At 36.7% G+C, this 26,670-nt stretch overlaps 2 protein-coding genes across 8 annotated transcripts; one reads left to right on the forward strand and one right to left on the reverse strand.

Moving 5' to 3' along the window:
* The first annotated feature begins 2,309 nt into the window (after positions 1-2,309).
* LOC113735474 (uncharacterized) lies at positions 2,310-22,327 on the forward strand. 7 transcript variants are annotated; one of them, XR_011841530.1, is made up of 24 exons: positions 2,310-2,929; positions 4,597-4,658; positions 5,355-5,492; positions 5,663-5,938; positions 7,019-7,105; positions 7,842-7,943; positions 8,051-8,116; positions 9,509-9,616; positions 9,691-9,752; positions 11,353-11,397; positions 12,194-12,267; positions 13,578-13,645; positions 14,880-14,948; positions 15,086-15,186; positions 15,261-15,342; positions 15,430-15,508; positions 15,591-15,678; positions 15,796-15,949; positions 16,200-16,391; positions 16,526-16,585; positions 17,712-18,019; positions 18,430-18,535; positions 19,771-19,874; positions 20,937-22,327. XR_011841530.1 is itself a non-coding variant. In XM_072082113.1 (24 exons), the coding sequence occupies exons 1-23, from the start codon at positions 2,353-2,355 to the stop codon at positions 19,822-19,824; spliced, it is 2,958 nt and encodes a 985-aa protein (XP_071938214.1). In that variant the 5' UTR covers positions 2,310-2,352; the 3' UTR covers positions 19,825-19,866; positions 20,937-22,327. The 7 variants fall into 7 exon arrangements, 4 of the variants coding, with proteins under 4 accessions (XP_071938214.1, XP_071938215.1, XP_071938213.1 ...); XR_011841531.1 differs by having other exon boundaries at positions 21,733-22,327; XR_011841532.1 differs by having other exon boundaries at positions 21,741-22,327.
* LOC113736293 (cellulose synthase-like protein D1) lies at positions 20,567-26,670 on the reverse strand. The gene is made up of 6 exons (XM_027263194.2): positions 25,630-26,670; positions 24,409-24,838; positions 23,675-24,034; positions 22,955-23,330; positions 21,763-22,156; positions 20,567-21,567 (listed from the first exon to the last, which is right to left on the reverse strand). The coding sequence occupies exons 1-6, from the start codon at positions 26,259-26,261 to the stop codon at positions 20,601-20,603; spliced, it is 3,159 nt and encodes a 1,052-aa protein (XP_027118995.2). The 5' UTR covers positions 26,262-26,670; the 3' UTR covers positions 20,567-20,600.

The following is a 26,670-nucleotide window of genomic DNA, read 5'->3' on the forward strand; positions in this document are numbered from 1 at the left end:
TTCCGGCCAAAAAATGATCGGAAACCTAGTTAGGGACTAAATTTGTCCGATGTGAATATGTAAGGGATATAAAATTACACTTTTAAAAGTGAGGGACGGAAAAAGTTATTTTACAAAATGTGAGGGACATTTTGGACGTTTTTCCCAAAACAAAATAATTATTCAAAGCAGGCACAATAGAAAAAGCCATGTCTACACTACTCTTACTAAAGTTTGAACTCAATGCAATATAATCATTATTTGTCGAAGAATATACTAAAATTCAACTTGTGACATAGTGCACTAAAAAGAATAAACTTAAAGCATAAATTCGATCATGGCTTATTTCTAACTTTACGCATAAAGTTATCAAAACAAAAAAAAAAAAAGAAAATGATTAGACTTGGAGACAAAAAAAATGAATAATTGCATTCCAACTTTTTTATTTTTATTGACAGAATTGCACTGATAGTCCCTTACAAATTACTCTTTTTTTTGACGTAACGGTAACACGGAGAAAGCCATTGAAGACAGTCATATATAATGACAAATTAGTGTGAGGTAAGGATTGAATGATTGATCTCCTGCACCACCAAAACTTAAGTGCTTGATGGTGACCATGGCCCTTACAAATTACATATTACTAATATTAAATTTTACTCTCAAGGAATCAAAATTAAATTTTGGTCCCTATGCAATAACAAAATTTAGTCCCCATGCAATAACAAATTTTATATATGGTCCTCAATCACGTTTTCGATCAAATTTTGATTGGAATATGTGTCAATATTTAATAAGCAAATCTGACAACCAACTTAATACCAAATTTCTGACTTAATCAATTATTTGTCCCAATGCCTCTCTACCCGAACTCTAATTTCGCAAACTCAATAACACATACACTCATTTGTCTCTTCCACCACCACTCTCTCCCATCATTCCCCAATCCACCGCCACCACCAACAGCAACACTCACATTGCTACCCTATTTTCCCCATTCTCCTTTTTGGTCTCAATCCCTTTCCTTTTTTCCACCACTATCACCTCTTCCTTTCTTTGGAGGATGAATAGGAAAGAAAACAAGACGGCAGGATGAATGGTGACAGGGAAAGAGAGTGAGGGAGAATATGGCAAAAGAAGGGACTGAGGGAAGAAGAAAGGAAAATGGTGGAGGTGGAGGAGTGAGAAGGGGCAGGCATAGGCAATGGAAGAGGGAAAGGGACGTATGCATTTTTGAATTTGTGAAACTAAATTTTGGGTGAAGAGGAGTTAGAGGAAATAGCGAACTAAATGAGATATTGGGTCAACATTAAATGTGTCGCTAGATTTAGCGTTTAAATATTGACGGCATGATCTATCGGTAACTGATCGTAACTAAAATTTGACAAAAAACATATAATCACAGACAAAAAAACTAAGCATTTTCGGGGATAATTTCAGAAACCTCCCTTGAGGTTTTTGGCAATTTAAGACAGCTCTCCTCACATTTTGAAAATTACACCTACCTCCCTTAGAACATAAGTTTGGGTTTCACCTTGATGATAAAAGACCAAAAACGCATATGAACGCCTAAAATTGCCCTCATCTAATTTTCAAAATATGAATACTCATTAAAATTTTTTAAAAATCAAGAATACACTTGTATGCTACAAAATTATGAGTTTTATTACTTAGCCAATGTCCTGATATTTTCCATCCCATGGTTTTCTACATCCATCTAAATTTTCAAACTCTTATTACTTCTTCTTTTTCCGAACAAACTCTTTATTTTAGATGCCAAAATCCACCATCATAATTCTTACCTTTATAATCTTTACCATTCTATAGGTTTATTTTCTTATATTGCCCACCAAACCGTCAGTCATAAAACTCACAATCCTTGCCTTTTTCCCACTCAACTAGTCAAGCCCCTCAATGACCAAAATTCTTCCTTTTTTGAGTGATAGAAGGTTGCAATTTAATGGTCATGGGTGAAACAGTTTGGTCACAATATGTACCCTGGTAAAAAAGAATTGTTTTCTTTTTTTTTTTAATCTTTTTTATCAATGGCTTGTCTTTGAAAAAATTATGAAGGTTATTATAGTCACTCTCTATCATCAAGGGAGGTAAGTGTAATATTAAAAACCTCAATGGAGCTCAATGAAATTGTTACAAACCTCAGGGGACATTTCTGAAATTATCCCTTTTTTATGGGTTAAAAATCACCATTTGATTATGAAAGACTAAAATTTATCACCCGCAATATGTGAGGGACTACGAGTGCAATTTCCTTTTTTCTTTCGCGCCAAAAAGATCCCCTTTCCTTTATTCCGCCTACACTCTCCCCTCCACCAAAACACACACTAACACACACTAAACCCAAGGAAAAGAGCCATGGATATGGATTTTCCAGACCTACAAGAGCTAGAATGGCTTGAAGCCAACAACTCTAACTTCCAAGACGACGTCGATTTCGACCTTGATTTCCCTCCAGAACCTCCATCTCCACCATCCGAGCTCGAGCCACTACGGGATTCACCTGAACCCAAAATCCCTTCTTTTAAACCCACTTTATCTCTCCCACCAAAACCCTCCCCAATCAAAACCCAAACCAACCTCAAGAAAAGATTCCGACCTGATTTGAGCCCGGATTTGATTGACCGTGGAGATGGGCGTCCGACTGGTGACCCAGAGGAGAAGCGGAGTAGAGTTGATAATGCGGACGATGAGGAGGATGAGGATTGGCTTAGGTACCATCCCCCGCGGCCGGTGGCTGGAAATGTGGATGCTGGCTTGGCAATGTCGGAGTCAGAGGAGGTGGAGGAGCGGGTTTTGTCCAGGTATGCGACGGAGATAGACGGGGATTACCTCCCGATTACGGGGTTGGATGGGGAGAGGGTTTATGCAAAGATTTGTGGGGTCGAATGTGAGGACAGAGTGAAGAAGTTAGATATGAGGGGCGATCATAATGGTCAGTTCTTCTTCTTCTTCTTTTTAAAATCTGTTTCTAGTTATTTAAGCAAGAAAGTTTGCTTCTTTTTGTTTACATGTAGCTTTATCTGTCTTTCTGTTGAGAAATCAATGCAAAAACTACCAAGAAAGTGAATTGAAAAATATGACAATTGATATTGATGTCTTTGAGAGTTTCTGTTTGGAGAAATTCAGGATCATGAGGTATTTTTCTTGGAATGTTTTGTTATGAAAATATGTCTTCTAAGGTGGGGTAAATACGTTGCGAAAACTAATGAATCCTTAACAATTATGGATCCTCCTTTATTCTGCTCTGAATAAAGTTGCTAGAGATAGAAAACTGGATGCACATGAATGCAGGATCTAGTTGGTTGCTAATGAGTTGGTTCAATGAGATATGGCTGATGCTTTGCTGATGGAAATTTCTGTTTGTTTCATTTGTGTTACAACATGAATAGTTTTGGTATTCAGTAAGCAGCAAAATGCTGGATTGAGTTTGTTGAGACAAAAGAGAAATTGAAAATGAGATTTATTTCAGTAAAACACAGAAAGTCTGAAGGTCAAAATTGTCGCTTGTTAGTGAGCCAAAGGTAAAACTTGATACTTTTTTCGAATCGTTAGTTGGCCATGTGCAGGATGATGTTTCCAGAAAGAAAATTAATGGGCTGGAACTATCAGCTTTTTCACCTCTCTATTTGTTGAAGAGAAATAATCAAAGGATTGAAATTTAGTGAAGTCCAGAAATAAAATGAGTGGTTATTATATTTGAATTTGTTTTATGTCCAATTTTGCATCAATCATTAAACATGAGTACTTTTTTGGGTAGAACAATAGTTTTTCTCGTAGGCTACGCCTGAGAACTTTCTACTTTGAGATGGTGTAGTATTACATACAAATGGTCATCGAGCCTTCTAAAGCAGCATCTTACTTTCTGTGACACTATAAAATAGAGGAAAAAGGTGGTCCTATCTGCAACTTGGTTCATGTTTGTACCTTATTGAATAGAATAGCCTTTTAGTGAATGCGCCCAAAGATTTTAAGGAGCAATTAGGCAGAATTGCAGTTATTTACACCATTTGTATCAACTCTATGATTTCGAGCATATACCTGATACAGATCTGGAGTATGGAAACATCAGCGTCATAGGGAATAGCATTATGTTAGACATAATAGTTCACAAAATGTAGCAAGCTTCTTCTAGAGTCGGAATCTTTAATGACATTTTCTTTGTAAGTTACTAATCTAGACATTATATACACCATCTTGATGGGGTATAGTATCTGTACAGGGATTAGTGGATATGGGTCATTCAGTTTTACAGATTCCTGCAATTTCTTGTAGTATTACAGTGTCTACATATTTAAGCAAATGAGTCCTTGTGTCGCTTCAAATACTGGGATATGGGAATTTGCTTCTTGGATATCTTTATAAGGAAAGTTGCGGCTTTAAACATGGTTATTTGCACTGCATTGTCTTTCATTTGCTGCTTTTGGTTGGTTTGTACAAGATTGTTGTCATAATTTCTGTTCTGCAGAAACATTGTACTGGATTTCATCGTTAATGCCGTGTTTATCTTTTCTGCCATACTCACTATGACTTCATTCAACTGCCATTTGTCGGTAATTTTTGCTGGAAGAACAATAGAAAACAATCCTAGCACCTTTTCAGGTCTCTCGCGGGAACCTATTAGAGTTTTAATGCAGAGAGTGGAGCAAGGTGAATTCTCAAAGGTATCTTTCCTACTTGGTCTCATGTTCTTAGACATTTTCAAGGATTGTAGAGTGTCTCAACAATTTTATTATTCCACGAATTTGATGAAAGAGGAAAATGTTAGGCATAGGAAGGAGTATAACATATTTTCACTTTCTTCAGATAATGCTGAAAGTAAGTGTTTCATTTAGCCTAAGTTGCATTCTCCTCTCTCTCTCTCTCCCCTGATCTCTACTGTACTGAAGAAGTGAAAAAGGAAAAGTAATGCTTGTGTATTGAGTTTGCCACTTTCCTTTGCATTCTTATTCATTATATCTGAATGTGAAGATGAAGATGAAATTCCATGTATCAGTTACACCTTTTTATAGAAGTTTCGTTTCTGTGATCCTGTTTTGCTTAGGCTTTATTTGCTCACAACGTAAGGGCACGCTTTGCCCTTATGGGAATTTTGGTCTAGTAGGACCTAAGAGGTCATGATGTTGATACACAAAAATGTCCTCTTTCATTGACTAGCCCTAAGCTTGTATTGGCAACCTCCTCACATGGTAGGTTTGTTCTTTTTCTCTCCATCAGAGAAAATGTGGTTGATGTTGCTTGTGATTTTTATTCACTTTTGGACTCCTGTTTCTTCACCCCCTCCCCCATTTGAGAATTTCATTAGGCGATCTTTTGCGTTGTATGGAAGCTCATAGTTCATTTATGTGATGTCTTTGCAGGCTTTGCAAGCTAGTGTTGAAGTTGAAAATGATGTCAATTTGTCACCAGCACCAGTTGATCCAGAGCAGCTTTGGGTGGACAAATATGCCCCAAATACTTTTATGGAGCTTCTCAGTGATGAACACACAAATCGTGAGGTATAAAGCATCTGTTGGTTTTTTGTTCACTTTTGCCAATAATTTTCATTATGGTAATGGAGCGTTATCTGGTTACTTTGTGAGTTATTATCTAGATTGTTCATATAAGCCAAGGGTAATTTGGATACTGTACCCTATTGGTCTTGGTCTCAAATGTTACCCTGCTGCAGGTACTCCTCTGGTTGAAACAATGGGATTCAAGTGTGTTCGGATCTGAAATTAAGAGTACAGCAGATGATACTTTGTCTGCTCTGAAACGACATTCCTCTGCTGTCAAACACTCGAAGTTTCATGCTAGGAACTCTTTTGGAAGTAATCGAGAAACCAAATTGAGCAAAGAAAATTTCAGAACTCATAATTATCAGAATCAAGAAAAAAATCAATCAAATGATATTCAAGAAATGTGGGAGAAGAAGCAGAAAACAGTTGGTCATCCAGAACAAAAGGTGTGTTTTAATGCATAATATCTTTATTTGCATCATATTACAACATGCAACTGTCATCACTGCGCTGTATAAGAATGTGGCTCTGACGGGTATAATGTGAATGAACTCAAACTTAATTTGAAGAATAAGATTAGCCTATATAAGGTAATTGTGTTGGTTGAGTATTGGCCTGACCAATTGATAGAAGCTTACCTGAGTATTAGTCCAGAGCAAATGATGAGTGATTTAGGAGTTTCTCCCAATCGTCATAAGCTATTAAATGCGAGTAATTTGTGTAGGAAAGGGTACTAAACTGAAAGTGCATATTTATAGCTTCAGGAGGATCATTCTCATCTCAACATATTCTTAGAGAGGCTAATCAACTCGGGAAGCCAAATGGAGTTGGGATCCTTTCTTTTTTTTTTTTTTTATTTCATTTTTTCCCTTAATCCTTGCCTTCTCAATCCAATGGTCTGGTTAAATTAGGTTTGAAATATACATTGTTCTTAGCTGTGTTCCAGGAATTACTTTCTTTTAAGAAGCTAAGGTTCATGTTGTCTTCGATGGTTTGTGATCTCATTTCCAATGAATACAATGTTCCCAATCCAAGTCAAACCACACATCAAAAAGATGGATTGTTTTTCTTTCCTTTTACTAGTAAAAAAAATTAGAATTTTTTTTATTAATCTTGATATGGGATCATGTTGTGCATAAATTCTTCTTTGTCTTTGAAAACGCTCCATACCAGAAGCTGGAGGGCTTGTGTAGTATGGTGGTCTATTCTTCTGATTTGACTTCAGTTGGTTTCATCTCCTGTATTTAGATGGCCTCAATTGATCTATACAATGTTATTTTTATTTTGCTTGCTCATTTTTCATAGAGCACAATAGTGAAAATCTTTTGATGTACCATCCAACTGCCTCTAGGTCAGTTATACCTCATACAAACTGCTTTTCGCCATCTATTCCCCAGTTGGGCAAATTCTTAAACTGCTTTTCAATATCTATATTTTGGTTGCATGTCCTTATGTTTCTTTATTCATATTATTCCTGTTTTATGTTTCATGTTGATACTTATAGCTGAACATTCTGATTTTATCAGATTCTTTTGCTCTGTGGTCCTCCTGGCTTGGGGAAAACAACATTGGCGCATGTAGCTGCTAGACATTGTGGGTACCGCGTGGTGGAGGTTTGCAACTTTTTCCACTCAATTTGTTAACATCAATGATATGATATCTCTGACTTCTATTGCTTATTTTGATAATCAACACAGACAAACTCGAATTCTCTAGATCTAAAGAGGTTGACATTTCTTTTATGCTGTTGAAACTATTACATTTCCTGATTTTGGGATGCTAGGTGTGGTCAACAAGCATACATTGTGCTTCATGGTACAATAACTAATTTGCTTTGAACTGATAATCACTGTACAATATATTCTTAAGCTCCTCTAATTGAGATTCCATTGGTGCTAACTATGGGGATTAATGTGTTTCAGGAGTCCTTTTTGAGGTTATGTTATGTGTTCTTCAGAACTTTTATGGTTTCTCTGGCTGTTCTTTATTATTGGATATCTTGAAACATAAATGGAGGTTTAACTGAAGAGGTACACATTTCAAAGGGATCTTCTGCTCATATTCCAGAAAGGAAGACAGAGAGCAATGGAAAATTAGTGCTGCAATAGCACTTTCAATTTTCATTGGCACGTGTTACAAAATACTGAATGTTTTGTTGGCCACTAGCATCTGCTTTACCTTTTATTTATTAATCTATCCTGGTGCTTTATCTGTAATGAGACTTCCTAACTTTGATTAGGAACTACCTAAAATCACAGTTTATAATCTTCAGAGACTCTTGTATTATTCCTCGTGCAAAACTTCTTGAGTGATAATTTTTCATTCACTAGAGAATGCTTTTCACTACAGATTAATGCTAGTGATGATCGGTCGGCGTCAACAATTGAAACCAAAATCCTTGATGTGGTTCAGATGAACTCTGTAGTTTCTGATTCCAAGCCAAAATGTTTGGTTAGTTTTTGGTGTTCACAACTTATTTCTGAGATTTCTGAGTAGAGTATACTTATTTTTCCAGTGTTTCCTTCCACATTGTCTAACAGGGTATATGAACTTTTCAGATTATTGATGAAATTGATGGTGCTCTTGGTGAGGGCAAGGGTGCTGTTGATGTCATTCTAAAGATGGTAACTTTCATAATCCTAATATCTTCTTTATGTTGTTAAACCTGTCATTTATTTGCAAGGGACTGCATGCTTAATCAGTCATTCACTTGCCAGCCAAATTAGCAATTTACTTTGTAATCTTCGTTAATTTGTAGAGACAATCATTTTGGATAATTGATGATAGAAGCCTTATGGATATTTTTTTAACAGCCATTTTGCAATTATCTTGTTATCAAGCTCAGATCAATTAACTTATTTCAAAGTTGTGGAGGTTTAGCAGATTTGTGATTTGAATGTGATCTGCATATTTGGATAAGTCACATATTGTAGCTTCTTAAGTTGCAAACTATGCTTAGTATAATGCATGTTGAGACTTGACAGAATAGTCAATCTTGCTCAGACCGAACTGTATAGGTTTTAAGTTTGCTAGGTCGTTCCAGGATGTCTGCTTGGAGCCTCGGACTGATGGAGTTGTTCACCACTCTGAACCATAATTCTGTTGGTTATTTCTTATTCCAGTTATATGAATCCAAGACTGTGTTTTGCTCTGTAAATCCTTATTTTTTCAAATTTTATTCAGTTATTCTAGACTTTTTCTGTGCTTGGTTACTCTCAGCCAGAATCTGAAAAAATATTCTGTGCCTATCTGAGACTAGCCATTTGGAGTATTCTAAGTGCTCACATATCTTATGCAGAAATTGCAGAAAATTTTAGCCTATTTTGTCACTTCTTTTGAACTTCAGCATTCACTGTAGGCCTGTATGAGTTTCCGTACAGTTTTGGGATGGAAATATTTTTAACTTCTTGCCTTCAGACAGTCTAATCCAACGCAGATAATAAAGACAAATATTGGAGGATGTGAAGTGGGAAAGAAATATACCACGACACAGATCCCATCCTGTTTTTTTTTAAGGGTCATTTTGGATACTCTATTTCTACACTTTCTTATGCCATTCTTTTACCACTATAAGAAACATCACAAGTGTAACATGCTAATATTTTGAGAAATAGCATATACAAAATATCTAAAGGATGCATCTCCTGGACTGCAGTTAGTTTACCTGTTATATCTCAGGTGCATCATACACAATGCCAATTTTTGGATCCATTGCTATTGCTAATTCATACTTGCAAAAAGGTGGCAATTCTTTTGACATTGTTATATGGATAGGTAATCAGAATTTGGTAAATTAAGAGGTTGCACTAGTGAGGGGCTAAGGATATTTATCTGATTTACTCTGTCAAATTTTTCAAAATGTAGTTTAATAGTTTAACTGGAGAGTAGTTAATGCCTCTAAATGGCACTCAGAGATGATTGTTCACATTCAGTAATATGTGATTTTGTATACCAACTATTCATGCTTAAGCTGTATATTCTTTTTAACTAACACTGTTCAAATCTTGTTCCTGAAGGTTTCTGCTGAAAGAAAATCTGATAGTGGAAAAGAAATTAGAGGTCAAGAGGAACATTCTGGACCGAGATCTTCCAAGAAGCAGAAAAACACATCCTTGTTAAGACCTGTAAGCTTATCCTGACCTTGAGTTCTAAGTTAAATTAGTCTCTTCATACTGATATTGTTAGTACCAATATGCAGGTGATTTGTATCTGTAATGATTTATATGCACCTGTCTTAAGGCCACTGCGTCAGGTGGCAAAGTAAGTATCTTGACGCTTCATCAATGAAATTACATGGTTTTGATTGAACTTATGCTGAAATTAGTGGATTATTTCAATTCTCAAAAATTTTCATCCAAAATTCTCCTAATATGCTTTGATCAAGTCATCCTTACATCCATCGTATTACCCATGGTAAAACTTTGACTTTGAAAGCAATGGGGGATAAGATGATTCACTTGCAACATGACTAAAATACTGCAATCTTATTTATATTACGTCTTATCTTGAAATGAATTAGTTATAAGTATGATAAGATTCAAAAACTTGTCAGTAGAGCCTTCCTGTGTCCCTTAGATCTAAGAATTAATAAAAGCCATTTTTCTTCAAGCTTTTCTCTTTGGTATTTGCTGGATTCACTTGCCTTTTAGTGCCACAATCTTATCTAATTAACCACGGCTAATCAAGGTGTTTGATTCTTAAATTTTTATCAACTTGTTACTTAGTTTTCAAATATTTTGCTAGTTCTTTAGATCTGTTAAACTTGGGAGGTGAGTTTTTACTCTTTACTTTTAATTTTTTGAATTTCTAAGTGAGTAAGATACATTTTAGTGTTGCTATGTTTTTCATCTTTATATTTTTTATTTTCAGAACTCTAAATAGAATATATTTCAAATTCTTGTTACTTCATGTGATAGATATGCTCTTTTTGACTATAAGAAGGTTTGTATGAATAGCAGCACAATAACTGGAAGGTCACCAAGACTTGGCAGAATATAGTGATGAACACTAGTAAAACAGTTGTGGTGTAAACATATGGAAAGATTTTCTATATAACCTTTTGCTTGTTTCCAAACCCCATGAATATTATGATTTCTTTTTGAAGAGTTGCTGCATGAAACTTACACTTGTTTGCTAACTTTTGGTGCAAGAGAAAATGTTTTATATGAAAATATCCTAATATTGTTTCAGTACTAAAAAAGGAGAGAACATTCTGTCTCCAGGTTTAAAGAAATAACACGCTCCAATACTTCATGGTTCAACTCGAATGTATTAAAGGAGCAATATGGGTTGTCTGAATACTTTATCTCTTCAAGGCTAAGCAACATTATTTAATCGAACCTTCCTAATTAATAGACAACCTCAGTAGGTAGCATATTATCTTCACTTGACTACAAAATTATAAAGGTACATTCTAGATAGTACTTGCCCCTTTGTTAAATTTCATTCCGCAAACCCTTTTTTTTTTTTTTTTGGTTAAAGCCCATGACCGCTTATTTTATTAGTGTTGTTTCGAGGACATGAGCTGCTTATTACTTAGTCAGATATTCCTGGACAATGTTTACTCATGCAAAATACTAATGTTAATATGGCTGAAACACTCTCGTGCATATAGTTTCTCCAAATGCAAAATTTAGCTGACTAGCTCCAATGAGAATTTGAACAGAAGCAAAAAACAAAGAACTGGCTTCCAATAATTATACCTTGCTTAGGTCAATCATGGATTTTAGCTGATATTGGAAAGGCCTTTTGTCACATTCAAAAAGTTCTAGAGAGTGATATTTTTAGAGTTAACTAACATCTTTGATTACAATTCTAATGATCTTTCTGTTCTTCAATTCTTTTTCAATTTTCATTGCAGGGTTCAATCATTTGTGCAGCCAACTGTGAACCGTGTTGTAAACAGGTCATTTTTTCATGATGCTGCTGAATGATAGGTTAACTGGAGTCATCTTCTTGTGCTAACTGACGCTATTCTCTATTTTTTCTGGCATTATCCTTGAATTGTGGTGCTATTTATGGCTCTTTCAACCAGCTTGTTTTAGAAGTTTAATTTGGACCCCATGTTGATTAACGGGGAGAATTACTGTAAGGAAAGTCTCTATTTAAAAATGTATTCAGAAATTAGCTGATAGATAGAATTGTTGTACAATCACTATTTTACCTAAGTATTTGCAGAGAAATTTCTCTGTGAAAACAATAAATAAGCAACTGTTAAAAGCATCTAGATGGACCAAACCAAAATTCACATGAATTTGGCTGAAATTTTATGTGTTCATTGATATGGAATAGAGAATTGCATGGTTTTTCTAATTTAAACTGGTGGTAATCATACAAGAAGGCTTTCTTTTCTTACCTTTAACCTTTTTAATTTCTTTTTGCTTTAGTCATACTTCTATTAGTTTCCCTTCTGTTATATTGTTTTGAAACTACAAACGTCATCTTAAATGTTGGAGATCACCCCCAATCATTTCCTTTAGGAACTTTGTTTTGTATGCACAAACACATCGACGCATGTATGTGCATGTCATGAGATAAGCTTCGCATCATTGACCTGAATGATCTTCTCTAGTTTGCGGTTTTGGTTTGAGTTCTGAAGTTCCATCTGTTAATCTCTATGTTTGACCAATTGAGTAACCATAATTGAGTTGCCAATTTTCATTTTTCTTACCTGCTGCCGCCACTGGCTGAAATAATTGTAGGCTCAAGTATATATGCAACAAGGAAGGGGTGAAGACAAATTCCATTTCTCTAACAGCACTGGCAGAATATACTGGTGTGTCCCATTCACTAAAGCAGAGCTTTGAGTTTCATTGTTTATACCACAGTTATATAGAATTTACCATAGCTGCCATTAGTTGTAAATGCAAAAATTGATAGAGACTATGAGTTGATAAAGTATAACAGAAAATTTAGATCAAGTTGACAAAGCTGTGATGTAATTTGATACCTGTTAACACCTTTCTTTGACGTGTCTTGTTAAGGCATCCGATGCAAAATCATATACCATAAGTAGAGGGAACTGGGGAGGTGGTCAGGTTTGTTTGTTTGGCTTGAACCAAAATGCAGTTGATGGAATAGATCTTTAATTATCATAAGATGGTAAATCTTTATCACCTCGTGTTTTATGTGCAAGTATCTTGGGCTTTAGCTTACAGGCATTGCATATTTCTGAAATCGAAAATGTTCTTGAAGCTTCTGATTAAATGGGATAGGATATTTATTTGACTTTATATGTGGTAAGTTTTCATAAAATGGTCTGGACGTAGTTTATAACTGTGTCATCATTGTCAGGAAATTTAAACAAGTTTTGTTTTGAACTTAATAGATGATGATGCCTTATCAAGCTTCTTTAGGAATGTGTGAAAACTGGAGAAAGAAGCAGCTGTTTTAAAAGTGTATAGGATGCCTTACCATAAAAATTAGAATCATAGAGTCTGAATGTTTATGGTAAGGCATCCCATACACTTTTAAAACAGCTGCTTCTTTCTCCAGTTTTCACATCCATTTTCTTTTTTCGATATTGAAGCAATTGTTAATAACCTGGAAAAAGATTATATTCACCAAATACATAGTTCTTTACAAAGCTGGGCAACATTGATGAAATAATGATAAACACAAAGTTCTCTAATTGCATCATTTACTGGTTTAGTGATAATAGATTGCCTGGCTATTCAAATTAATTGCGTATGCAGCATACATTACGAGAAACTTTTGTGCCTATGATTGATAGTTGAAAAGGACAAGAAGTAAGTTAACTATCAAGTACTTGGTCCTCGGATGAACTCAGTATGGACAATTAAAAACAAGTAGTGTGATCTGAGATTTGGTCAAATAGGAAAAATGTTAAGAAGTCTAGGATTTCGTTGGAATTATTTGTCACAAAATAGGAATTACACAGTTGAAAAGTTTGTGAAGGTATAGTTATCCTCAACAATATGTCGAAAGAGATATTTTTGAGTTTTCTCAGTTACACATTATAAGTCGAAATGAAGTCATATCATGTTATTTAGTTCCATTCATTTTGCGCAATTAATTTTTATTTCATATTAATCACTGCTTTTTCTCCCCCTGCCTTCCAAAAAGAATGTGACATAAGGTCCTGCTTGAACACTCTTCAGTTTCTCAACAAGAAGAAGGAGGCACTCAATATGGTAAGTTGTTAATTGTTTTTCGCTTTTATCATCATTATTCTAGTGGAAATGCCAAACTGAACAGAGGAACTTGGGCTAGTTGCCACAATTATATCAACTGTGCGTGTACAGTATCTCTGAGGTAATCTCTCTCGTCAAGATTTCATGCATTGTGATTTCTGTGATGCGATTTAATGTTACTTGAGGTTAGCTCTTGCTGGTGTACTTATCCTTCATTATGTTGAATATGTAATATTGACAGTTCCTTTATAGATCATTAAAAAGCTATTTACTGTTTGGACAATAAAATCGTTAAACCTGAGTAATACTGACTTCCCTTTAGACTCTATTGAAGCCTGGTCTGAAATTGCAGCTTACCATCAGAGCAAGCTGCATATAGACCAGGTTCTTATAGTTGTGAACTTATAAGTATTACTAATCCAACTCAAATTCTTCTCACCAAAAACCTTATCCCTCTCCATTCAGCTGGTTCTGGGCAATATTTGATATGAGATCAGAGTTTGTCCTGCCTTTTAGCTATTTAAGAACATTTTACTACATCTTTTACCTTAATAATTGGTGCTTAGAACTTGTTTTATTGTGAATTTATAGGTCTGTGCTGAATTTTCCTAACCCATCTTGAATTGTACATTTAGGCTTTGCCATCTATAGTGATTTAGTTAGTATGTGGAGAAACTGCCTTGAATCCCAAAATGTGATGCATTTGTAGCTGATGTTGTAACATGAAGCATTTGCGGTGTGGTTTTGTGAACTTTCCTTCTTGAAAATTGCCTATTACACGATATTCCACATGCGCTCCTGGATTTGGCCAACATTGTATAGCCGTAGTTCTACGAGTCTCTCAACTGCCATTAGTCTGGTATTGCAAATTCATCTTTAAAAGCTCTCATTCTATTAGAGAGTTTTTCAGAAGTGATTCTCCATGAACATAATGTGTGCATATATATGATAACTCAACATTTGAAAGCTTAATCATATCTATTTGTTTTGACAAACGATGGAATTTTGAGCTGGCTTTTTACAATGAACTTTCTCAGCAGTAGTTTGCCAATAATTCCAAATAAAAGATGGTTCTGCAAATTAACATTCTCTTGTAGGGTCTGGTAGGTTATGAGGTTTTCCTATCTATCAACTTAAAACCTCTTAACTTTTGTTTTTTAAGAGTTTAGCATTAGCTGAGTTATATTTTTCCCTGTTGTTAGCTCAATGTTTGATATTTCCTCTTGGCTCCCAGTTGGAGATCAGTTCACAAGTGGTTGGCCGAAAGGATGCATCAAAAAGTGCTTTAGATATATGGAAAGAGGTTAAATAATTAGTGGCTGTTACTCTCTCTCTAAGTTTTCTTCACCTTATGTTCATTTCATAACATCTTCAGATTGAAGTTCACATCACTTGTTATGTTGTGCTTCCTGTCTGACTCATCTTACTTCCTAAATACAGGTATTCCAAAAACGAAGAGTCAAACGGGAAAGACAATGTATGAACATCTTGAATAACATGACAAATGAGCTTGAGTTTCTTCTCTCTTTGATATCTAATCGGTAGGTAACTACATTACAATTGGTAGCTTTATAGCCATTTTCTGAGTGATGCATTTAAGTTCAATGATTTGCAGTGGGGACTATGATTTAATCTATGATGGGATCCATGAAAACATCTTACGACTCCACTATTATGACCCTGTAATGCAAAAGACTGTAAGTATTATACCATCACTATATATTCTTGACTATCTGCTTCCAAATTTGGATCTGACCATTCACCATTTGATATTTGTATCAAAGGTCAAATGCCTGGATAATCTTGAGGTTTCTGATATAATAAACAAGTACATTATGCGCACACAACAGATGTCACTTCAAGGTAAGAGAATTCTACAACTTGGAATCATTTAAGTGTAAATCGGTATGGAGGTGAAGCTCCCTTTATTCCTTGAATCTTGTAGTTTATCAGCCCCAAGTTGCAATGATCATACATGGCCTGATAGCTCAAGTTGATAGGCTAAATATTGAATGGCCAAAATCTTTTCAAAGGTACTTCACTTTCATCTCAAAGAATGTGGCAAAAGAATTTAGCATTATATCTGATTGTGTCAGATTGTTATCAAGCTTTGGAGTTTTTACTGCTATTTTTGAAATTTGAACATATAGGTACCGGACTGTGTCATTGGAAAAGATGGATATACTCCGCTCCTGGCAAATCAAAATATCACCACACATCTCAAGGCATTTGTCAACTAAGTCATTTGCAGAAGAGTTAATTTCTCCATTCTTACATATTCTGTCTCCTCCAACCTTGAAGCCGGTAATGTTTACACACTTATTTCCTAGTTGCATGCTGCACACAATGCCATTTTTTCAGCTTGATATGGGATTCCTGTTCTTAGTGCTTTCTTCTAGCAAGATAAAGGTGTAAAGTACTGTCATCTTTAGTTAGTTTTAACCACATTGCCTATAGAGGAAACAGCTCCAATTAAGACCGGCCATCCAACAGTTTTTACCTAGGGCAATGAGTACCATTAGGTAAGAAGCTTAAGGTGTGGTTTCTATTGTAGGTGGCGTTGCATCTACAATCGGAGAAAGAAAAAGCTGATTTGGCTCAATTAGTAAATACAATGGTCTCCTATGCTTTAAACTACAAGAACTTACAATCTGGTCCTTTATTTGGTGGCCCAAGACACGAAGATGTTTTGGAGGGGTCATTGCTATCATTTGATCCTCCCATTGAGGACTTCATAAAATTCAAGGTTAGTTTTGTTTCCTTCACCTGATATGAATTTTTTTCCCAGTGTTTTTTATTTGCAGCATCCTAAGTTGTAAAGAAGTTTTCTTGCTGTTGACTTATTAACAAATATCTGCAATTCATTCATTCCTTAAACAGGGATACAGTTCTTGTCATTTTGTTCTGGCCTCAGCTGTGAAGCAATTGTTGGTACATGAGGTAAGTAATGTGTTTATATTGTCACGACGCATCATCTATAAGTTGTTCTGTGTTGGTTTCTTGTTGCTCAATATCATAAATAACTCTTTGGTGTTACCCAAATAATAACCTAGCCCAGCTTCGATATAAGAAGTTATGTAAATTACTTCTATTTTACTTATTTTGCATGGCTAGTACACCATTTCTGAGTTGTCATGGCTTTATTTATGTGGACCTTTCTACTCGTGAAGCTATACAATATACCAAGAAGTAGAAAATTTCAGCCACATGGCTGTTTGTCAAACTACCTGTAATTCGAACTTGATGGGCCTGAAATTGAAAATGACTGGTTTGGTAGCTTAGGTTTGATTGATTTATTCTGGACACTTCTGGGGACTAAAGTTACTTGGTGTTGGTCAAGTCTAATTACACATTCTGTGAGTACAAGAGGACCTTTTCTTGCCCTTTTTATCCTTGCTCTTTTGGGGGAAGGGGGGGGTGTTGTATCTCTTTCTTCTGAATAAATTGAAATAAATAATTACTGACAATCTTGGGACCGTTTATTCAATACCTGGGCAATGAAAAGTTAATGCAATTTTACTGGCTTATCCAAGTTTTTTCAGGTACCTGTATGCTTGTTTTTCCAATTTGTAAAGTTAAGATGTGCTATTAATGTGGTTTGCTTCTGAATGGTAATTACTGTGGCTATATTGTTTTCCATGATGTAAAGAATTGACGAATTATTTCTTAGATTAGAAGCACTTGACTGTATGATGAAAGTAACCTGTGACTTCTCAAAATATTTGCACACCTAAGATGCCTAATTATCTGATTAGGTCACTTGATATTGTTATTTTTCAGTCTCTCTTCACTGAATAATTGAAGTATTTTCCTTGGGCATGATATTACGTTCTTGCTCCATTTTAAGAAATGTTCTTATAATCTGCTTCGATAGTTCTGAATTTTGCTTATTTTTCTAGAAATATATTGTGTGTCCTCAGGACAAGACAAATCATGTCTGTATCCAAATTTGCACGTCATTCTTCATTTTTGTCGAGTGTGAAACAAGATTTTCCCCTATATCTCTGTGCCTTGAATAATTTATGCCTTACTATTGGTAGTAACAGACACAATGTGAAATTTCCAGGTGGAAAAGCATAAGATTTTGCAAGGCTGCACTACCAGATGTTTGGACCCATTGGATGCTTCCAATCAAGAAAACTGTGCCTTGGCAGGGAAAGAGAATCTAAGTTCACAATCTCCTAGGTCTTGCATGGGAATTGCAACAGTCAAGAAGCAGACAAGTGCTAAAAATATATCACTGCAAGTACAGAATGGACTGTCAATGGTGCAACCATTAACTAAAGAAGCCAGTACATTGGAAACAGCAAGTGGAAAAGTAAGATTACCTGAAAAGACGAGGAAGTTGTTGAGCTCCTCTAACTTCTTTGACAGGTATATTCTTGTTCATTCAGTCTGTGCCTAGACTTTTATGATTTGATTCTGAATGCAGTGAGTGATTTAGACTTAGTTAATAAAAAAAATAGAGAAGAGTGAATTGTCTTGTATTCTGTGTAGTTGAACTGGTTACAACTGAAAAGTATAGATGTTGAATTTGTTATTTAAAAGCGTGAAAAAATTACTAATTTGAACAGTAGAAAATTATGCAAGTCTAAGAGGTTTAGAGCGCCAAAAATTTTGAGATTGAAATTTCGGCATTACCTTGAAAGCTATAGATGCTATTTCAGTGTTTTGAAAGTATCAGAAGTCACTTTTGCCTTTTCCCCTTGTTCCGTCTTGAATACTGTTCAGAGCTTTTAATTTAACACATTCCAATTCTGCTGATAGATTTTGTGTTAAATCAGGTTTAGAAAGGTCAAAAGTGATGGTTCTGAAAATGTCAATCAAAATGTGCAAGCGTCAGAAACAGCAGAGAGAGATTTACGTCCTCTATTATTCAAATTTAATGAGGTATGTAACTTTTTGTACGTTATTGTTGCTGTCGTTGCTCTTGTTCTTCAGCACATTATCTGTATAGGTCCACAATCATTTCACTTGTTTCTAATGCTAGTTCTGTCTTGAATACTGCTTGCGAATTATATGAAAGCTCAATTCATCATAAATTGAGAACTTGCTTAGTTGTTTATGAAATGCTAGCGAAAACTTATTAATTCAATGGAAGACTCCTATTGTTTCAGAGTTGGACAGGCATCTGTTTTGATGATGAAAACACTTGAATTTATAGAGTTATTGGCATAAAGTGTTTGGGCCCAGGAAACAACATGTGATACTTTTGGATTTAATATATCTGACTATGAAGTCAATCTGCACCCCGCGAACTTTAATTTCCTTCAATCCTCGAAAATGCGGTTTTCACTGTTTATTTGAATTTGAATCCCAAATTTCATTGGACTGAGTAGTCCCCCAGGAAAATTTCAGGATGACTCCTATGACAAAATTGCGCTTAATATATGGTAATACATAATTCTCCCAAACATTGAAAGTAATGGGATTTATAGGTTCCATGTTAATGCATCAGCTTATTTGGAAAAACTAGCTACTATCCTGAGAACCTAGCAAGTGCAACTGACAACTCTATCAAGCATTTTTGGTTGGCCAAACGTTGGATAAACAGAGAAAGAGCTGGGTGGAGGGACTTGGAAGGATAGAAATTATTTAGAAGGTTTTGATCCATTATGGTGTTTTACAAAGGGATCATAGAGTTGTGCCAGATCATTATGATTCTGTCTCTAGTCTCTACCCATGCCTGAGCCATCCATTCATGATGTTGTCATTCTATGCTGGCAAGGACAAGATTTTATATCTTTCCTAGTGCATTTTGGTTTGCTATTCATCTGCGAACATGTTTCTGCCACTATAAGCTTCCAAAATAATTTCACTAATAGTTCAAAAGTATAACGTCCCAGAATTTTTAGGCAAAAATGGTAGTTTTGACCGACGAGTATCTTCAACTGGTGCCATGATGCTTTTGTTAGTTAATTAAACTCCATAAAGGCATATCCCAAGCTTCACTTCAAGGAAGTGTCTGTCTGTACTTCACTTGGAATTTGAACTGTGTAAGAAAAGGGTCTTAAGATTTTCCTTCTCACAAAATCTAAGGGTACAAGTTTAATAAATTATGACTTAAGAGCCATTCTAATGGGAAAATTGAAGTACATTATCATAACTACTGTGAGATTGTGCAGGGTTTCACAAATGCAGTAAAGAGACCAGTTCGAATTCGTGATTTTTTTCTGTAATGGAAAGCATTTCCTGGGAGCGTGTACTGCCTTAAATCTAAAGTAAGCAGGTAAAATTTTGCGGCTTCTTCATTTATGGAGACCACAGTTGTGATTTTGACCAGGCTGTTTAGTTACTTTGACGCTGGGGTACTCTGTAATTTTAAGTGCTGAGCAATTTATAGCTCTGCTTATGGTATCTGTGATATCTGTCTTACAACTTTAACATGTAAATTTCCTGTTTATATCACCAATTACCGTCATAATGTAAGGTTTTATTGCAAATCTAGGAGCAAAGAATACCTCAATTGACATGGAAACCTTCCACAGACAGAAATTCAAATAATTGCATATATCTAACCTGGGAATAAAATTTTTAATAGTGCAGTGAAAAGTAATTTAATGTTGAAGTCTTAATTTGATTAGATTCATAAAATACCGTCCGATGTGCATAGCACTTGTCAAGCTAGTTAAGATGACGAAGCAACAGGCTATATGCATCTAGGATGCTTGTATAACCCTCTGAAGAGAACTAATACTTGATTAATACCATCTAGAAGTGGTCCAACTAAAAACAACAAAAGAAAGAAAAATCAGGGCACACTGCACAATTAAGAAGACAGAATTTCTCTAAGATATGTACGCCTTACAACTGGACCGGTTAGGGTTACAAAAATCTTTAAGAGGAGACTGGAGGCATTGCAGCAGAGATCAACGAACCAGAGAGCAAGATAAGTGAAATTTGCTTAGGTTAAAGGGGATATAATAAAGCGCTAGAACAGATCATAACCTTTAGGTCAAAAGAAATCAAGGTTCAGATCTCTAGGGCCACTTGCAGTAGCACCCTGAGGAGGACTGATGGTAATCCAAAGCAATGAGATAGTGATGGAAAGAAGTCCTGTCCAGACATAAACTATGGTGGGCAATCTTCCTCTTCTTCCCATCAATCCTTTGGCAAAAGGATACATGTGGGCCAACACCCAGAAGCTGAAGAAAGCTCCACCAAACAGCTTACCCCACTGTGGAATTACACTATAAACTGTTCTTGAAATTCCAAGTACTAGAGCAATCAGATTGACCACTATGATTGTTAGGGGCATTATAAATAGACTTGTCCACTTGACAACATACAGATCGGCATAGATGTCATCTTCATCTTCTGCAGTAGCTTTTGCTGTCAATTTGAATGAAATTTCAACACCAGCAATTGCCTTGAGGAGTCCCTGTAGCACCGCTGCAAGGTGCGCACTAGTACCACCAATGGCCCAGAATTGCTCATTACGCCACAACTCCTCGAGGCCAATACCTGACCACTTCACTTCAAGGAGTGAAATGAGAGTGAGTGTGACAGTGATGACAAGGAGGTAGCAGAGGAATGCAATATTTAGGCTTTGAACAATGAATTGCCCACTGAAGAGGGACAAAGCTGGGAGGAAACAGTAGACCACAAGGAATATGGAGGTAAAAGGGTAGACTCCAACATTGAAGTATGCCACACGTTGGAGGAATTTGAGGCGCGGACTTGCTAGAGCGGGATTGTTCCTGGAGAAGAAGATTTCAACTGAACCTGTTGCCCATCGAAGTACCTGATGTAGACGATCTGTGAGATTGATAGGTGCAGTGCCACGAAAAGCGTCTCTTTTTGTGATACAATAGACAGACCTCCATCCACGATTATGCATACGATAACCTGTGACCACATCTTCTGTCACTGATCCATAGATCCACCCTACTCTGTCTCCCCACTCTGTCTTGTCCTCATACCTGCATTCACATACAGTGTACATATGCACTTGAAACTAGTTCTTTTTTATGCGCTTTGATCTGCTGAAGAAAAAGTTATATTTGCTAATTGTCCATTGTCCACGAGTAAGAATCTATATGCAGCAAGAGTAAATAGAGGCTGCTAAGTGTTGTTAAAAATGATAGTCTAACAGGCAAAACTGAGTATATGATTACCAACAAGAGATAACGGCAATAGCCTCAGCTACAGTCGGAGCATCAAGAGGGGGACGTGCAATGATCAGTGCACCTGGAGGCCGTCCGTTCTTTACAGAAATGTGATCAGCAAGTGGTCTTCCTTGATACTCAGCCACTGCTATAGAGTCAACAAACAGAGTGGAATTCCCAAACTTCTCTGGCACGGCCAAGTCAGGATGTGCTGTCAGGGGCTGCGACTCATCCTCCTCAGCTTGTGACCTAACCTTTTTAGATGGAGCCTTGTTTTGTCCAAACACGCCCGAGTATTCATTTGCCCGTGGTGGGTGGAATCCATAGAGTGCATACCGACGAAACATGCAACCAGTTCCAACATACACTGGACCTTGAAGACCATCCAATGCCCGCATGTTCCCTGATGCATGCAGAGTTACAGTTTTTGATATTTTGTTTGCTTATATAGAATTTTACGAGTTTAAGACATCATGAAAAATGAAGCCTCCACTGGGATAAAGCTTCTACTGGTTGGTTCTTATCATGGTTATTTCTGTGTTGCTTTTCAATTCATCTATGAGGTTTTAACTCTCATGCCTTTCCTTTTTTATCAAGAAGTTCATCATCATAATAGAATTATGAGCTGGATCTCTGCCTTCTTACGTTAAAGCTTTCTTATGGGGGACATAATTTTATCTTTTGGAGAAATGCCTCTTTATCTTTGGATTCATCGTAAGGTAACACTTGTTGGAAGAAAACCATTGCATGCATCACAGGTATCTTAAGCACATAAAGCTGATTTAATATACTTACAAATCATAGATTGACTACAAAAGCCATATTGTTTTTCTATTTTCTTAGTTTTTGACTTAGAGGAACTGAATCCAAATGCATACAGTTACAGAACTTTATTGCATAAAGATAGTACTTGTTACTTTTGATGTGTATTTGCCATCAAGTTTGTTTAGTGTTAATTGATATGCATTTTCTTGGTCTAGTTCAGGTTTCACGCAAGTCTCAAGACAGAATTGTAAACCTACAGATGTTTTATGCAGTTTTTGTTAACTTGGATTGAATGCTTAACTCGAAAGGACATGGAAGGGATACTAGACGGTTATACTGGAAGAGTATCAGGATAGAAAACGTGTTTGAGCTAAAATGAACTCTAGTTATGTCCTTACAAACTCATCCAGTGGAAAGTTAGTTGAAATAATCTTACCATCAAAAAAGACAGTGTTGTGATTTGCGTATCTATCTGAGGGATCAATTCCTTCAAATCTTTGTGGGAACTGTACATAGCAGACACGGTCACCACCACGGTCCATCATGTAGCATATGCCTTCCCTCATTGCCATAGAGTTATAGATGTAATGGTCACAGTCCAAGTTAAGAATAAATGGTCCATTGGAAAGAATTGCAGAAGCTCTGACCAAGGCATTCATGGCTCCAGCCTTCTTATTATGATCATAGCCTGGTCGTTTCTCTCGAGAGACATAGGCAAACATGGGAAGTCGTATATCAACACCACTAAAGTCCAACCTCTTTTCATCTGGATGACCCATTACAGGATCATGTTCTGGCACCTTGCTCATTATCTGTAGGAAGGAAGATTATGTGAATTATACGTGACTTGACTTTAATAGGCAGTGTATAGATCAGGAGTTCCTCTTAGAATAAAAGATAGCTATCAAATCCGGAGTTTGAGAACAAAGAAACCACCGAAATGGTTAGAACTTCATGTCATGTGTGACATATTGCCGTCTCTGCATTCTAATTGAAAACAGTTTGATTGCATATGAAACTTCCTCTTTAATCTCTTTTGTACACTTTCTGTCTCTCTATTTGCTTATCAATAGATGTATTGAAACTGAACGTGCAAAATGTGTTCTATGGTTGATTTACTGTAAGATAACTACGTAGAAAAGTTTTACATGGCCACCTGCAGAATTCCGGCATGATCACCTTTTGAGTGATCGGCTATTGGTGTGAGCCATGTTCCTGGCCAATGAGTTCCATCTGCCATCCATGTGGCCTTGGCAACATTGGCCTTATCTGTAGCACCATTTGTCTCTGCATTTAGCTTCTTCTCCTTTGAATTGTACAATTCACACCTTTTCCGTATAACTTCAGGCAGACCATTGATCCTGACCTTGAATTCATCGTACTCCCTCTTGATCCACCGGCGGTCCTTGACAAAATCAGGGCGCTTCTTGTTTTTGGTAGGATCAGTTGTCTGACTGAAGTAACTCTCTGGATTCCTTGGTTCAATATTGTGCTTCCTGCAGAACGGTACCCAAACCTGTCGAATTTAAAAACTCTTCAGGACGATACAAAATGTATCTGGACATGCATATCCATAGTGCATGTTCATTACTAGATTCATTAATCTTCGAATGAAGAGAATGAGAGAGAAAAATGTTTCATCCTTTAGCAAGTTCTCTATATTTTTGGATATGTGCTTGTGTATTGTGCACATGCTGCATGCAAAGGAAATAAGTACAAGAAAATCATGCATTTCTTTAAATTGACAACAATATTATGTTTATCTAGCATGTTTCGTATAAGTATATTTGGCTCTACGTGTATCAGAGGCTTTAGGCAATAGTATCTGCAATCTTACATGCTCATGTATCCCAGAAAGCAAGTAGATGCAATGCTCAATTTCATACAGACCTCAGCAAAGTTGACAGTCTCAGCCATGGCCTCAAATGTGAGTATGGCACCGCCGTCATCTGAAATGTAGATTGAGACTTTCTCAACAGGATATTCAACTGCAAGGATGGAAAGGATGGTATTTGCAGTAAACAGAGGAGGCTCTTTTTCGGGATCAGCTGTTGAGATGAACACATCAATGCCAGGGAGGTCAGATCGGCCATGGGGATTGGAGGGAGAAGATGACTCAAACTTCTCTTTTAGGGCTGCAAGGTCAGCTGTTCGGTTGATAGGATTGAACTTGGGAAGTATATCAAGCACCCACGAGAACGCAAACCATATCTCACATACAATGGATATACCCCATAGCCACATTGCTTCTCGATTAGGATTTCGTACTCGCCATCCAAGGAAGAGGAAGAGTGTTATTAGACGGACCACTATCAATAACCTGTATTTACAAAATTTTGGTTAGACTTGAGCCAACAGCTTTTTCTTTGTCGAGTTGTTTTATAAAGCAGCTGTCGAGTTGTTTTACCAGGAAGTGTTTCTCAATCCCTCTAGACCTGCTATTTTTGCTGTTATATTATCGCAATTGGGGTCATGATCCCCATTAAAACCTGACCATTCTTGAATCCCTTTTGGAATCTAAGTCCTTCCAGATTGTATGTTCCATCTCACTCCAGACTTTACCATCGTGGGCTTTCTTCAATAATGGAAACTTTGCTCATTTCTACTGGTTTGGAGGTGTCAAAACTATTTCACTCTTTTTCAATACCTTGGAGCGATTAGGTAAAGGCGATAATGATTCCCAACCATGAGCAAAATTTACTAGGTGAGTTAAAGACTTGCCAAAGTCATTTTTCATCTGATCAAGACTTGCAGTGAGTTTCAGCTCATTTTACTACCAAGTCTCATCCCTTTGTGGATGATTTACTGGCAGGTTGAACCATGATTTCATGGCATAACTAGTTCAAAAAGGACACCTTGAAATAACAAGGCAGCCCTGCAATTTGTACCCGAAACCATTTACCACGCAATTAAAAAAAAAAAAAAACCTCCATGTGTCCCCTCATAAAAAAAGAAAAGGAAAAGAATGAAGAAAGTAAATTACAAGAAGTTTTTCTTGCCATTTTAGTGCAGCTACTCTTGACTCGAGACTTAAACAAAACATTTTAAACATCATAATCAAGCCATCAATTCTCCAGAAGAAAGGGGTAGAAGAAAGGAAGAGGGGTGCACCTGTAAGGACTGAGAATCCCAGGAGGAACCTTGATTTTTCTGGTAAGCGGCTTCCAAGGCTTGTCCAAAAAATCAGACATGCCTAAACCAGTATCTTGATCATATGAATCCTCTTGCCAGAAAGCATTTCCTATCCCATACTTTCCTTTTGTTTCAAACAACCAGCGATTGTGATCAAAGTCACCAGTTTGGCTCCTCAACAGCATTGATTTGTTATTACTAGAGTTCATCAATGACATCCTCCTCTCCAACTTTCCACTCGCATTCCCCACACCACCGCCACCAATTCCACCATAATTCCCTTCGTCCTCGCTCCCAATACTGCTCATTCGTACCCGTTGTGACTCATTGCGAAACCTAGACGCCGTGCCATAGGGGCTAGGCCCGTCAGGCTTGTCGCCCGAGGCACCGGCATTTGATGATCCTCCAGGTTGGTTGTCCGGCGTCGGTGGCATGAGTACTGTATAATTCATAAAGTCACTTGAACCTGAAAATTCTTCTGCCATGTTTATCTCATCGTCCCGGGACAGGCTCACAACACGGCCACTCGACGTCCTACGTGCAAATTTTACGGCCTGCGGCGGCCGACTAGCGTCCGACGAGGATTTTTTTGGGCCTGATGAAGTCGCCATTATGATATGATCTTCTAAGCTCTACTCAAACATCTACGTACATGGCTTTTTTGAAGGTGCCATGAAATGATCAAAGGCATGTGAGGCAATTAGGCACCTGCATGGATTTCTCCATGTATATTGGAACAAAATTTACGACATTATTGGGTTTAACTGAAACACAATCCCAGATTAAGTTATGAAAAATCAAAGGATCCTAGCTTCACGAAAACAAGAAAAGATGTTTACCAAAAAAAAATGAAAAAGAAAAAGAAAAAGGCAATGCTCGATGGCCTAGAAAACCAAATTGCTAAAATTGTGCTTTGGTGTTGTCAGTGGTTCTTATTTTCTGTTGACAAAATTTTCCTACACAGCCAACATCCCCCTTCTTTTACGCTAGGCCTCAAATGTAAAATTCACAAAAAAAAAA

This window comes from Coffea arabica, chromosome 3c (genome assembly GCF_036785885.1).
Source record: "Coffea arabica cultivar ET-39 chromosome 3c, Coffea Arabica ET-39 HiFi, whole genome shotgun sequence".
Lineage (NCBI taxonomy): Eukaryota > Viridiplantae > Streptophyta > Magnoliopsida > Gentianales > Rubiaceae > Coffea > Coffea arabica.

What these genes read in the sequence shown, in the direction of transcription:
- LOC113735474 (XM_072082113.1), top strand. Translation starts at nt 2,353, where the DNA reads ATGGATATGGATTTTCCAGACCTACAAGAGCTAGAATGGCTTGAAGCC. An exon ending in TTGGTCATCCAGAACAAAAG is followed by an intron (nt 5,939 to 7,018) that starts GTGTGTTTTAAT and finishes TGATTTTATCAG; the next exon opens with ATTCTTTTGCTCTGTGGTCC. An exon ending in GTGGGTACCGCGTGGTGGAG is followed by an intron (nt 7,106 to 7,841) that starts GTTTGCAACTTT and finishes TTTTCACTACAG; the next exon opens with ATTAATGCTAGTGATGATCG.
- LOC113736293 (XM_027263194.2), bottom strand. Translation starts at nt 26,261, where the DNA reads ATGGCGACTTCATCAGGCCCAAAAAAATCCTCGTCGGACGCTAGTCGG. An exon ending in GGGATTCTCAGTCCTTACAG is followed by an intron (nt 24,839 to 25,629) that starts GTGCACCCCTCT and finishes TTGTAAATACAG; the next exon opens with GTTATTGATAGTGGTCCGTC. An exon ending in AGACTGTCAACTTTGCTGAG is followed by an intron (nt 24,035 to 24,408) that starts GTCTGTATGAAA and finishes TAAATTCGACAG; the next exon opens with GTTTGGGTACCGTTCTGCAG.